The sequence below is a fragment of the Ciconia boyciana genome, chromosome 5 (genome assembly GCF_034638445.1).
Source record: "Ciconia boyciana chromosome 5, ASM3463844v1, whole genome shotgun sequence".
Lineage (NCBI taxonomy): Eukaryota > Metazoa > Chordata > Aves > Ciconiiformes > Ciconiidae > Ciconia > Ciconia boyciana.
The window spans coordinates 58,228,927-58,243,226 of record NC_132938.1 but is presented as its reverse complement, the minus strand read 5'-3'; the positions used below and the strand labels follow the sequence as shown (position 1 = coordinate 58,243,226).

At 37.5% G+C, this 14,300-nt stretch overlaps 1 protein-coding gene across 5 annotated transcripts in view; it reads left to right on the top strand.

Annotated features, from left to right (window-relative positions):
• TBCK (TBC1 domain containing kinase) overlaps positions 1-14,300 on the top strand; it is a 115,599-nt gene that overhangs the window by 10,303 nt on the left and 90,996 nt on the right. The window contains exon 1 of one of the 5 annotated variants that reach the window (XM_072862541.1): positions 4,436-4,550. The exons of the other annotated variants lie outside the window; for them this stretch is intronic. Within the exon in view, the coding sequence (XP_072718642.1) occupies positions 4,540-4,550 (11 nt within the window). The 5' untranslated portion in view covers positions 4,436-4,539. Of the gene's footprint in view, positions 1-4,435; positions 4,551-14,300 lie in introns of those variants that run through there. 5 annotated transcript variants of the gene reach the window in all.

Genomic DNA, 14,300 nt, shown 5'->3' with positions numbered 1-14,300 from the left:
TGATGATTACTCGGTAAAATAATCAACAAATTCTTATGTGCCTTCCTGGTTAACATTAGGCATCTCAGGTGGGCTGTGTTTGATAAGTTACTAGCCAGATAGACTTCCTGTGACTCATCCCGCATTAGATTTGTATAAAGGGAGTAATACTGGATCTGTAGCTTTTCGAGCCTTGCAACCCCTAAACAGGATGCTAACAATGCTGTCTGGCAGAGATAAATCTAAATGCAAAATGCCCTGTGCCTGTGTGTTAGCTTTTTGTGAACTTAAGCTTGTATGACAGTATGTGTTGCAGAGGACTGTAGCTTGAGGAATGTTAGGCCAATATGGCTTCCATTTTGTCTTCGGATAGAGAGGTATTTAGGTGTAAAGGGCTTTTCATGTGTGATAACATACTACAGCCCTTCACACAGTTTTGCATCAGGTTCCTATTCTGCAAAGTTCCAGAAATACTTAAAGCATCAGAAGCTCTTTTCTTTCCTTTTTCATTCAGTTCTCACACTGTTCTTTGAACATGTGTATCTTGGTGTCAGTTGTGAAGCAGCCCAGACTATCTGCTGCCTCTTGACTGTTTTTTGAAAAAACATGCACGTAGCTATTTTAATTTGCTTTGAATTGCTTGATACAGTATATTTGTGTCAATTCTCTGACAACTTCTATTGCAATTTAGTCCTGCAGCCTTAGCCTTGCAAGGGGCAAGGTGTCCTTTTCTGAGGGGGAAAAAAAAATATATTTCTCTATCATAATTCTATAAACAAAACTTTCTCAAATAACTGTTGTGGTCTGTATGCACATCCGTTATGCCCCTCTATACTAGTATGTGTTTTGTGGCATCCAGAAAGATTTTTGAGACCTTTTTAGATAGTTTGCTAAGGTATGCAACTTTGGGTTTTTGACATGCTGAGAGAAGTTACTTAGTTATGTGGGCTGTGGCTCTATTGAGAGTAGATGCATAAATCCTGTCTTTATTTTTTCCTCCTGGCTTGAGAGAGTTTTTACTGAAATAAGTTATTCTGCTATCTGATCTTTCTTTTAATGAGCCGATTGGGATTTCTTCAGGATGTTGTAACACCTGAGGTATAGGGCTAAAATATAGCCTGTATGTATGTTCATAGCTTTAAGTGATTCATCATTAGTGATGAATTAGTGATTCGTTAGTGATTCATCTACTGTAAATTACAGCTTTTGCAGTAGTAGCTAAAAGATTATGTTCACTTCAAATGAAGTTTCTTGCAAGACTGACTTTTTCCCTCTACTTCTTTTTTTTTTTTTTTTTAATGAAAACAGACATTTTTGTTCTTATGTGAGACCCATAAATTTCCAGGAATAATTTGGATGGACTAATTCCCAGTTATTGGTTATATGACCTGTCTATATCAATTACCTTTGGAGGGAAGTATTTGGCTTTTTCCATGTATTCTGATTGTATTGGTCAATGATGGCATAGCTGGTTACACATCCGGAATTGATGTGTATGCTATTGCAATTAATTTTATAAACTGTTTATGGAATGTGAGAAGCTGCTCTTCTGGTTTCTAGATTAATTTTCCTTACACTTGCCAGTAACCTAAGTCCTTTGCACCTGTACCACAAGCTGATGTAAAATCAGCAGGAAATCTTCTATTATGTTAGTGCTGAAATTCAAGACATTACATTATGGACTGTCTATCTTTCCATACATACTGGAAAACAGGCCATACAGCTGTTTGGTAGTTATTTGCAGTTAATCTTTCCTGAAGTCATGCATCAAGCGTAGCATACATTCCTTAATATATGAAGTATATTAAAAAAAAAAAAGAAAGCAGCAGAGTTCTTTGTTCAATTAACCTCAGAGTTTCACCAAGTTTTCTAATTCTAATGAATCAGTTGCACATAGGGGCCAAATACCGGAAATTGGAGCTCTAGCCATTTACCTTAGCTGCTCTGTCTCAGTGCAGTAAGTCATTTTACTGAGCATACCACCAAAAATTTTCTAGAACTTGGATTTGTAATATATTCAAGAATTCATTCCTTACCTAACAATACTGTGACAGCAGTCTCCAGGAATTACAAAGATGGTTTGTCATTGTCCTTAAAGGTAACATGCTCAACTTCACTTTCAAAGGGTAATGCAAGTAAGTGTTTGGTAATTTATGGCCAGATTATTTTCTCTTTTGAGTGATGCATATTTGGGATCCTAGAAGGAGCATGTGCTGCTGTTAGAACTCTATCAGGTAAATTTCAAGAACTCTCAAATGGATGAAATGAGTCAGCTCTTTGCAATTCTTACCATAGGTAACCAGATGCAGAAACGGAATTTAATACAGCTCTTTAGTGTTTTCTGTGTTTTATTCAGGGGATAGCCAAGTGGACATCATAACTACAATTAATGCTTCTAAAAGTGACATTAGTTCCAATTTCCTTTACTGTACTTCCACAAGGCATCACAATAACAGCAGGGGAGCTCTTTTGGAGTTGTGTGCCACAGGGAACACGGGCTGCAACCATGGATAAGAGTTTTAGGATAGAGTAGGATTTTAGGCATTGATGTCCCATTTTTTACCAGACCAGTCTCCATTGTCCTCTGTGTAGTCTGGGTCATTGTTTCCTGTTTGTTTATTCCTGGTTTATTGTCCTGTTTGTTGTTACTCTGAGTCAGAGAAAGTACACAATTTTAGTTTGTAACAGTCACGTTAGTGCAAAATCAGCTCTCTGAAGTATGTTCAGGAGTCAGTTAAATTTTTAAAGGGATAGGAATTTACGTACATAGTCAAGCAAAAATAGTAAATACCTGATTTAAGCTCATAATAGTTTACTGCTGTTCAGAGGTTTGAAAATGTTGTCTCGGTCTGGCTGGCTTCCTCTGTGTCATCTTGTGCATGCAAGGATTTTTTTCTTGTGAATGAATTGAATATAAGTCACAAAAAATTATAGTGGGTAGAAGTTTTGTACTTCAGCAGTCTCACTAACGGTAGTTTTCATGTTTGTGGCAGTCAAAATTTTACTAGATTTTCAAAGTTGCTAGTTACTTTAGCACTGTTGACACCACAGACTAGAATGTAAGATGTGAATTCATTTTTAAGGTTCTCCATCTTTTAAACACATTTACAACTACTCCTTTGGGATACCTTTTCCAGACAGTGTTAAAGGAGTTATTTTCTGTGCTCCTGTGCTGTTATAATAGGAGTTGTGAGCTTTTCCTTTTCTGTCATGCTTGAAGTGTTTTTCTTCTTTGAAGAAGTTGGTTTGCACTTGTATTCATAATAATAAAAATGCCAGCAAATACTGACATTCAGCAGACTTTTGGCACCTACAATTGTTTCTGGATTGGTCTTCAATTTGTGGCTTGGGCAGTCTAAGCCTATTCCTTTCTTCAATAAAATATAGTTGTCATATGTTTTGAAAGTCATGGTTTTGAAAAATTACTAGTGAACCATCAGAGATACAAGGTATAGTTTGTTATACACGGAACATTTGATGGGAAGCAGACTGTGTCTGCAGCTGTTTACTAGTTTGGAGAAAACATGATCTGACTGATTTGGATGAGTACATTTTATTTGGCTGTATTAAACAGTTGTCTTCTCATTGATTGAATTAGATTTCTTTATGCCATCCTTGCTGTTAATGTGCTTTTGGCAAACTTGAAGTGAAACTATGTTACAGAAGGGATTATTAGATGGGGGGGGGAAGCAATTTCTGAGTAGCCAGGGATTCTTCAAAAATATTGTAAGACAGGTGCAAGTCATCAAAAGGCTGAAGGTTTTACATGATTTGACTTGAGCTGCATATGAGCAGAACTTCAAGGGCTGAGTGTATTCTGCTTTGAATCAAGTCTGTGTTGGAATTTCACATGAGAAACCCATATGTCATAATGAGGCTGCCTTTAGCAAGGACAAATGATGAAGTAGTAAAATTAAGTAGCATTAATAAACAAACTTATAATTATTTTTTTCCTAAGCATGTGTGAGAGTCTATAGCTTGGGCTTTTAGTGTCTGTAGAGTTTTCCTTTAGTTTCTTGCCAATGCTTTACTTCCGAAGCTATGATGAAAGATGAGCCATTAGTCCAGGCTTGTTTATATATTGTCCAATGATGCTTTTGTTCATATAGGAGTATTTTTTTTATTTCTTTAAGTAATTTTTAGTGTGACTGCAAATCTGCCTGTAGCATTCCTTTTAGCATAGGTTGTCTCCTGTGACTGCCTTTCCTCTCACAATGAGAAAACAATTGTTTGGAATGGAAAAGGGGTATAGCTTTCATGAGGTAGTCGAGGTGAACGTTATTGCTCTTGATGTCTGAGTGACCTTTTTAGGTATGGAACCAAATTCTTTGCTTGTGTAGTTGGCTGCAATGTTTGATGGCAGCACAAAGACATCCCAGAGCACGTGTCCATGTCTCCCTTACATGTGAAACGTAACAGTGAGTGCACACTTGTTTCTTATCTTCCTCTCTTCCAGGAAAAAAGAAAACAGAAGAATCCTACTCTTTGAGATTATGATAGTGTCTGCTTCTTGCTATTAAAAAGTAGATATGATGGCTGTATACAACATAAAGTCTGTAGATGTGGAAAAAGTATGTAATTATATTTCAACATTTTCCTCTACTATGCTTCTTCTGTAGTTGCTTGTAGACACTTCCTACAGCTTTCCATGCTAAAAGCAGTATTAAAGATCTTGAGCTGAAGATGAGCTATGCTGAGTTAATTGAGAACAAAAGTAGTGGAGAGTTTTGAGTCTTCAGTATCTAGTGAAAGAGGATGTTGAGTTTGTCTCAAACAGACCAAACGCCATCCTCAGTGGGAGGGTGGCTTCATCCTGCAGAGATATTTCTGCAAGGAACTGTGTAAGGATCAGTGTTAGAATTCCATTCTGCATAAATGAGCAAACTACTACTAATGAGCTAATGCCTGAAAAAGCAAACGTCAAATTTGCACTGTGCAAATCTTACTGGATTTAAGCCACATTATTAATCTTAATGTTGATTTATGATAGTTGTGTTTAGAATAAAAATTGCCTGTAGACTTGCAAGAACAAGATGTGGTTAGTATATGGTTATTCTAACTTAATACAGTGTTTGACACTTCATCCTGCTTTTAGGAAGGAAGAAAAGGAAGAGCTAACACATTAAACTTGCTATACAATGCATACTTCTAGAAAGGGGTTATATTTTTGAAGTGCAAGTTCTTGCATTCGGAACTACTGAGCAATGTCTTCAGGAGAGCATTTGTCACTAATTAGGGATCAGACAGCTGTTTTATTTAGAGATGTTTGCAAGCATATCAATGCATCTAACGTCATTGTGGTTTGAGATCGTTTATTCTGTGCATATGAATGTTCTCTCTTTGTGTTCAAGCTCCTCTATTTTACAGTGCAAATAGACCCAGACTTGTGCCTTCACTCCAAGCTAGCTGCTTTCCTGCCTAGAAGCTGCATTAGTCCCATACCATCCCTACATCAGTGTTGTGCCAGTCTTGAAATGATAGATTTACAGAACATAATGTTATGGGAAACATCGTATAGCCCGTTTTTCCCTGCCCTGCAATTTTGTGGGCACCATATCATGAGCACAGCGCTTAAGTTAACTGAATGGCTTGGCTCCTGAACCAACAGGAGCTTCAGATGGACAGATACAAATTCCTTCTGTCCACACATGTATTGGGACTGAATATATGCACCCGCATCTGTGTTTATAGCTAGATAGATACCAGGGAATTGGAGACTGCTGTGATAGGAGTGTTTAGAAGGCTGGCAGATCGGGCTAGTTTTAAGGTTTAAAACTGTAAATTTCATTCATGAACAGCACACATCTTACTAAAGGTTAACTCATGCATGTTATTAATCATCACTGTGTACACAAAAATGTTAGTCTTTAACACATATTGTAAATTAGCTGTGAGTATACAATACCACGGAGCTGGTGCTGTACAGTTAACAATGGTAGCTATGGCCTTTGGTGGTTCTTGGAAGTCATGGTAATCAGGCTTGAGAGCTCTTTGAGTGAAGTAAGAGCCGGTGTGCACTGGTCTTTCTTCTGTTATCTAATGCCTGATATTTTTATGTTATCACCACTCTCCAGCCCCCGCAAGGGGTGGTCTCCTGTACTCCCAGTACTGCTTGTTGTTTTATGTTTTGCCAGTCATCCTTCTTGTGTATTTGGGAGTAGGTCCTGCGTATTTACAGTCTGCTGTGCTTCTCTTATCCTTTTGTCTGGCAACTTTTGTTGTCTGGATTTCTCCTAGATGCAACTATATCCATCTCTATTTGCCCCTTTGGTGACCACAGTTCTCATATCACTTTCAAGGAAATTTAATATTAATTGTATGCTGATTAATACATTTCTAATTTATAATCACAGGCATCTGCTTTGGCTACACTTAAGTTTATTGTTACCTCTCTAGATAGGTGTTTCCTGCCTGTTGTGATGACGCGTGCTGGGATATAGATCAAAGTGATGCACTTCTAATGCCTTTTGGAATATTAGTTGTTAGCTATGAAATTCCTAACAGCACTATTGCTTATTGGCCTAGTTGCAAAGTCCCTTTGATCATCTGCATTTGCAGACTGTTCTTCTCTTGGAACTTTCCGTTCCGTTTCACTTTTAAGTAGCATTTGTACCATTGATATGGGGATCCAGATTTTTTGAGCTAACTACTAAAACGTACCTAGGTATGGCCTTTAACCTTAGATATTTAGGGTTTGGGGTTTTTTTTTTTAAGTATGGTATAGCCAAATTATTTGTTAAAGGAACACTTGCAAAGTCTACTGATTTACTTGAAATGCTTGACTTTAGGAGAAGAGCTGTGCACTGTTGCAATTTTTGTTCATAGCTTTAAAAATTCTGTTGCACCTTTATAAAATGGGGGGAGGTCAGGGGGTTAATTAGGAACGTGGCTTGTTGCTAATGTTTAATCCTCTCATGCAGAGATGGTGCAGCCTTTCTCTCAAAGGCTGAGAAATTTGTAAAGAGATTGCGTTAGTGTGGTTTTACGAAGTTCTAGGTGCTTTTCCTGCTATCCAGTAACTCGTAAAAAAGAAAGCATGCTCTGTTATTCTTACTAATATCTGTACTTACTGGAGTTAGTGGTTATATTTGTTTATTTGAAAATTACTTTTTTTTTAAATGTAATTTATTTTTTTTTAAAGTTAATTATCTTCTAGTGTGTTGGATCTGCAGCTACTCTATCAAGTAGCAGCCAACAGGCCTGCCCTGCTCCCTTTTTTTTTTTTTAACTGGCAGTGCTTCAGAGAACTGCAGAAATGAATAACAAAAAATCAACCCTGTCTGGCTGCAAGGATAGCATTATTTATTGTTAGCTAGTCACGATTTCTTGAGCTGTCAGTTCAGTTCATACTGCCACACATCTGCAATAATGTTAACTGCATTAATAACGACACTTCATTTTCAGCTTTTCTTTTAAAAATTTTCATTGATCAGATTCTTAATGAGATTTTTCTGATCCACCTGGAGCACCACAAAGAATGAGAGAATCCGTCTCCTTGTGTAAGGAAGTTAGGGACCCATCACTTCTGTTGCAGTGGGAAGGAGAAAGTTGGCACAGCTAACATTAAGAAAAACTCTATTCTCATGCCATAGGTATAGGTCTTCCTTAAAAATAAAGTAAAATGCAGTTGTCCATTGTAACTTTAAATGGGAGAAAGCACCCCTATGATCTTAAAATGTCTGCTCAATACCTGGCCTGCAGTTGCAGTAGGGCAAGAGTCCTCTACCCTGAGAGGCTAACCACGTATGCTCCCTGGCTGCAGTGGAAAAAGCTGTGGACAGCTGCAGCTCAGACTTTTGCCCCTGCTTGTGCCCTCTTGGTGCTGTGGGTAGGAGCTCATACAGGAAAAGCTGGCTGAGGTTGGCAGCTGGCTCAGTTGTGGGGACGGCCCGTAGGCTGGCTGTAGTTACCTTGGCTCACAGTGCTAGAGTGTCTTTGTGGACACCAGGAGCATAGGTTACCACAGGACAAGATGAGGTAAAAAAGCCTTGCGTGACCTGTACTAAGAAAAGGGACCTTTCTCAGCCTATCTCTTTATTAGCAAGTGATGTGATCCAGTAGGAACAGATGTGTAAAGCAAAGTGTGCTATACATCTTTCAGAGGTGCTGATTCCATATAGCTTCAGCCTGCTCTGGACCAAATGCCCATTAGCAGCTGCAGGGCAACAGGCAGGTTCTGGATCCTACCTTCTGGCTCATCTGAAAGGAATCCAGTTTGTGTGCTCTGAAACCACTCTGAATCAAGTGTGGTAGGAGGGGCTGATCAGGAGGGTATACTTTAAAAGTATGCTGTGATCTGAACTCAAGTCTTAGTGTAGAATTCCTTAATTTGCCTTGAGCTCTGCTGCAAACACAAAACTGAAGGTTGCTGTTCTCATTTGTTTAACTTAAATAAAGCTTAGTATTGCATAAGCTGCAGAAAAGCTGTGAGCTGGCCCTATAGAAGTAGCTTATGTATCCCCTTTGCTGATTATTAAAGTAACCTGTAAGTAGAGTCCAGTCTCTCCTCTTTTCGTCTTACTTGCTCAGAATTCCTGAGAGATACAATTACTTTTCAAAGATGGAATACTTACTTTCAGTGCAGAGTGAAACAAGGGGAGCTAGGAGTTGTGGGGCATAGTTCTTGCTTTACTTTATATTCGTAGAATTACAGGTAAGATGCTGAAAGTAGACGAGGATAGTTGGTTCTTGTATGAATTTGTGTGTGTTTGTGTGTACTACTTAGGGAAAAAGTAATTACTTTTTCCTGTATGTCCTCGGTAATCTCTACACATTCTTTAGTTCTAAATATAGTACCTGTGAGGTTGCTTACTTTTGTGTTCTGAGCCACTATAGTGAGATGGCATAACGTTTATAGCCCTCATGCAGGCTCTGAAAATTCTGAACACTTGTTCTTGTGTTATTTTCTTGACCATTTGCTACCATAGAAAACCTTTTTGTGTGTGTTGGGGGGGGTGGGGGTGTAACAGAATGATAATGCCTACTTTCAGTGCAGACTTCCTTCTCCCCACCTAAGGATTTTTGTGCGATAGTCACGAGATCATCTTTAACCTCTGCAGGAGATTATTCCTTGGCTGCTTCTTGCACTAAATTATGTGCACAAGATGACTGTTCTGCTCAGAGAAGCTAAATTCTTAAAGGGAGCTCAGTTCTTCAGCTTTTAGGTCTTTGAGGAAGAGGAGCTCTCATTTTTTTCATGGTCTGAGTGTTTTGAGAATTCTTTTAGCTTTTAGTGCACTGGAGAGTGATTTTTCGACTTTTTTTTAGTCCCCACACAAAAGGAAAAAAATGTTGGATTTATTCAGGAGCAGAAGACATGGTGTTCAGAATCCCATTGTTACTAATGTTTTCTTTCTTAACCATGTTATGCAGTAATTCATAATACATGATCTTTGAATTTGGCAGTATTTTAATGGTTGGGAGCCCCTTGCTTTGGGTACCTGAGTATGAAAGCTGGGTTTCCAGGAGCTCATCTGTTCTGTTCTCTTCCAGCATAGTGAAGAGTGGCACATCTGTCCAAGCTGGGAGAGGTTCAAAGATAAGAAAAACACTGGATTGTGCCATACCTGTGCAATTGCTTGCTCTGTGATTAATTTATGTTTGGCTTCCAGACATAACTGAAGTTTGTGCAAGTTTATGATAAAATATAAAGGCAGACATGTGAATTCTCTCCTGTCTGCTATCAGTAATATTTTGTAGTCTCCAGAAGAAGTCATTCAGGTTTAAAAGTCACTAAAGGAAATCTAGGCATTGGTGGGGGTTTTTGTTGGTTTTGGTTTTTTTTATTTTAACTCTTCAGACACTTTGGTCTTCAGAGATCTGCAGACTTAATATGATGACAGTGAAAAATGAGATGAGCATTGGAGACATGTTTCTTTCCTATACTTAGGCTATGGCTAGCCATTTAGTGCCTTTCTGTACAAAATTTCCATCAAATCCTGAGCAGACAACCTTATCTCGGTTTTATTTTCTAGTGATTTCCGAAATCTCGTTTTTCTTCTGCTCTTGTAATTTTATCAAAGATGATAAACAACTGGTACAAGCCAACTTCAGCTGTCTTGCTGGTGTGTCATTTACAAAAGTAATAAAACACTGTTTTTTCTTTTCTTTATGGGGAAAAAAAAATGTTTAGCACTGTAAAACCACTGTTACAGTCCTCTGTGTGTGCTGTGCATATGCATGTTCTTATAAGCAGAGAAGCTAATATGCAAACAAATAGGCTTAAGGAAAAAAAAATTAATTTTTGTAGAGAGAATGCTTAAAGCAGACTAGGAGTTCTGTGGTTATTCCCCAATTAATTTATTTTAATGCATACATTTGCTATAAACCAAGAACTATATAATATAGGAATGAAAGCCCCTGCTGAAAGACTTAACCAAAGATTGTTTCCAAATAAAATATCTTTAACTTTTTCTTCTTGTGAATAATGTCACTCTAAGCAAAAACTTTTAGAAAGCTTCCTCTTAGTAATGATATCTCGAAATAATTCCTCTGCTTGCAGTTGGAAGTATGACAAGACCTTCAGTTTTGTACTGACATGGTTGCAGAGTTGTTCCTAAGAGCAAATGTAGATTTGACCCATTCCCCATCAGAATGAAAGCTTCAAAATGTTGCTGTCTTGGTGTTTGTTTCTGAAGAAATCTTGGTGTGACACTCATCTTTGTAGCAGAGAATCCTCAGCCTTAGTAAAACCACAGTTATCTTTATAAAGTGGATATAAGGTTACAGCTTCCAGTTTGTGAGGCTTGAGTTCCGTCTGGATAAAGACAGCAGTGGCAGGAGGAGAATTTTCTGTCATCCTGTTGAGCTAAGCCTGAATGGTATAGCAGTTCAGGGTGAAAAGAGGCTACTTTAGTATCTGAAAATAACATACCTCAAGCATATCAACGTTTGTTTTATTAAGACAGTGCTTCAAATGTACAATCTAAGGTGGTCCACTGATACTGTTCTCTCATATGTACATGGCTGTGCCTTTGATTAAGAAAATGTTTTCCTTCTGGCCTTGGTGTATAGAAGGAAGCTGCACTAAGTTAACTGTAGCACAGTAAGGCAGTTCTGGTAATATCCTCCCACCCACCCCACTTCCCTTTTTTCCTGGCAAAGACCATGCTAGCAAACTCTGTGCAGTATTACCTCTTTTCTTAATGGGAGGAGGAAGAAAAGCAGTGATGAAATTAATCAGCAGTATCCTGTCAGCAAACCTTTGAAAAGCAGTAATTTTGAGTGATTAATGCAAATAGTACTGAGACTTGCTGACTTTACAGAATTGCTGCTGAACAAGCACATGGTAGTGTCTCTTTTAAGTGTAGGACTGAAAGCTTTGAGTAACTTTTGGATATTCATTGGGTGGACTAACAACACAGGATGGGCAGTTTTGGTTAATTACTCTAATTTCTGATAACTCTGTTGGTTGAATTAGAAATTAATGCCTGGGCATTAAACACTATTTTTGTTTCCCTGTGTGGATTCAGCAATCATTAAAGATAGCATCTGACTATGAACAGGGAGAGTGGAAATCATATTTTTTAAAACCTTTATAGTGAATTACTGTGGTGACTATAAAAAATGATTTTATTATGTTCTTCCCCTCGAAAGAGCACTTTAAACATGCTTGAGGTCAACATAGTGTTGCCATAATTGACATTAGGTCAACACTTATACTTAAAAATTATACTTTAAAAAAAAAAAAGGGCTTACATTACACTATGTAATTGACAATACATAATGTAATGTTAGCTTTTTTTTTAAGTATAATTTTTTCTTAAATCATTAAAAGATTTTTGGAAATGTGGAAGAATGGTGTTCTGTAAATTTAGTCTAATTGAAGTAATCATTTTATGTTAGTAATAGTCTCAAAACATCTGTAGTGGTAGAAAAGAATAATAGGCCAAATTATGTTCTGTTAGGTGAATGCTGGGTAGAAATCCCCAGATCAAAATAGGATTTTTGTGTAGAGAATGCATTGACTGATACCTGGATTTGATAGTCTAACATGCCAACTTCAGCCATTGGAAACAATGTCTGCACAGCATGTGTGAAGCATATGGATGAAGGAGAACTTCCCCTTTTGATCATTGGTTTGAAGGGGAGTTGCAAGGATTTGACCCTTAAAATAACCGTGCTCGCAGATATGAAGGTATTCTGGTTGTATGGATGTTGCTACCGTGTGTTAACTGAATCTTAACTTTTCTAGTGTAGAAGCAATACCAAAGGAAGAAGAATACTTCTTGGTCTTCATCTTTGCTGTTTGTGTTCCTCAGAGGGTTTTTTATAGGAAAGGGAAATAGACTTCCTCAACTTCTTCAACTTTCCTACATTACAAAAATCCTGAATCTGACTAGTTGTGCATCAGCAAAATTTATCAGCAGTGCAATGCTGTGATGAGCTAGGTGAAGAGTAGCTGGCTGAGGGATAATGAAAATGTTTTGTGGAGCACCTTGCTTTGCTGCTTGATACCCACTTTCCCAAGTCTATAACCACCTTTAATACTGCCATATATGCTGAAAGGATGTGCTGTCACTAGTGAGTTACAGGAATCACATGGACTTTGAAATGCATTGTATTCTTTTTCTCTAATTTTTTTACTGCAAAGTCAATGTTGCCAACTCTTGCCATTGTATTGTAACTGTCATTTTGTGTTTTTTAAAATGCCAGATTAGTAGAGTTTGATCACTTAGATGTGATTACTTCAGAATATTTTCTTTATCTTTGAGAGAAAAATCTTACCTATATAGCTGTAACCATGAGCTTTTGTAATCCTTCCCACCCCCTGCTTGTAGTAGTAGAACTATTCTTTTTTGAAGTTAGCTTCATGAATGTGTGGACCCAGTGGCTTCTTTTTTTATTATTATTTATTTATTAGTCATTCTGAGTTGGGCATCTACCTTTTCTAATGGTCCCATGGTATGAAGTTGTTGGTTTTGTTTTCATAACAAAGGTTATGGTGAAAAATCCAAACCCGTGATTTTGTTTTACCCTCAACTCTCCATACTGAGATAATTTAGACATGATCTTTTCTAGGTCTATTACTTTTTCTGTCCTCTATTTTCTATTTAAACATGTAATATTAGGTGTTTAAGTCTGAAAAGACTGTTAGTATGTAAGAATTGTGACAGGGCAGGATTTGGGAAGCAAGCAAAGTTTGCTTGCTACAAAAGTCACTTTCTGACTTCTTATGAACTTGGGAGTCTTCAAAAGCATAGGGTCTGGGCCAGACACTGATATGTAGTTGCCATTTGGCATTTCGGCATGCAAACAGCAATTGTTTTTCAGATACATCTTTTACTTTAACATGGAGGAAGGTAAGGAAATAGGTGCTGCCTACTGTGTGATGATTCATCATGCATCTTTAGAGGTCACTTTTCCTTCAATGATTGTGTGGTTTAAGGCTCTGGTAATACTGTTACTTGTCCTATTTACTGCATAGTGAATGTTTAATAGACAAATGTCAAGCCCTCTATACTTTAGAGAGTTGAAACTTAACATACCCTATGCCTAGAAATTTAGATGCTGGTGCATTCAGATACAAAGGACTGATAGTCCTTGCATAGAGCATGGGATTTGATGCCTGATTTGTAACTAACTTAAGACACCTCCGAGTAGCTGAAGATCTGATTTGGTGCCTTTTATTGTAAAGGAAGAGTATCCTAGCAGCAGTTAATTCCCTTATTTGCTTTTTATATGTCATCCAATTGGTTTCCTGAGTCTGTCAGATTGTGACAGACCTTGCCAGGATTGTTGATCGCAACATGTGTGACCTTTTAAAGGTGCGTGTATTTGTTCAGATGAAGTCCAAAAGAAAACAAAATAAAGATTTTTTTTTAATTTTTTTTTTTTTGAGATCTCACTTCAGTTGATCTTAATTCTACTCCTATATTTTACCAGTTCACTCCTTTTGGAGAAGGAGAGGAGAATGTGAGATGTGTTGTTACCTTTAATGAAATGTTGGCGATGTGATGTATGATACATGTATATAATGCTATTGAAGTTAAGTTCTTTATTGTATATTTTGAGGTCATTGTGTTGGTTTTCATCCCGTTAGCTCTTGTTCTGTTATTGTCACCTGTGTATCTAGTTCTATTGTGTTAGTTATCTCAGAATGTATAGTCTGTGATAAGAATGCAGAATCTGTGATCTGGTTTTAAATGAGGGGTACTTTACCTCATCTTTACATGTGGTGATTCAAATTTTGTTTATTTCATTGCACTTTTTGGTCTGATGAAAAGTATCATTATTACACCTTTTACATAGAAGACAGCTGAGGCTAAGATGCAAAAAATTACTTCCCAGAAGTTAATCGGTGGCAAGATCAAAAACTGGGA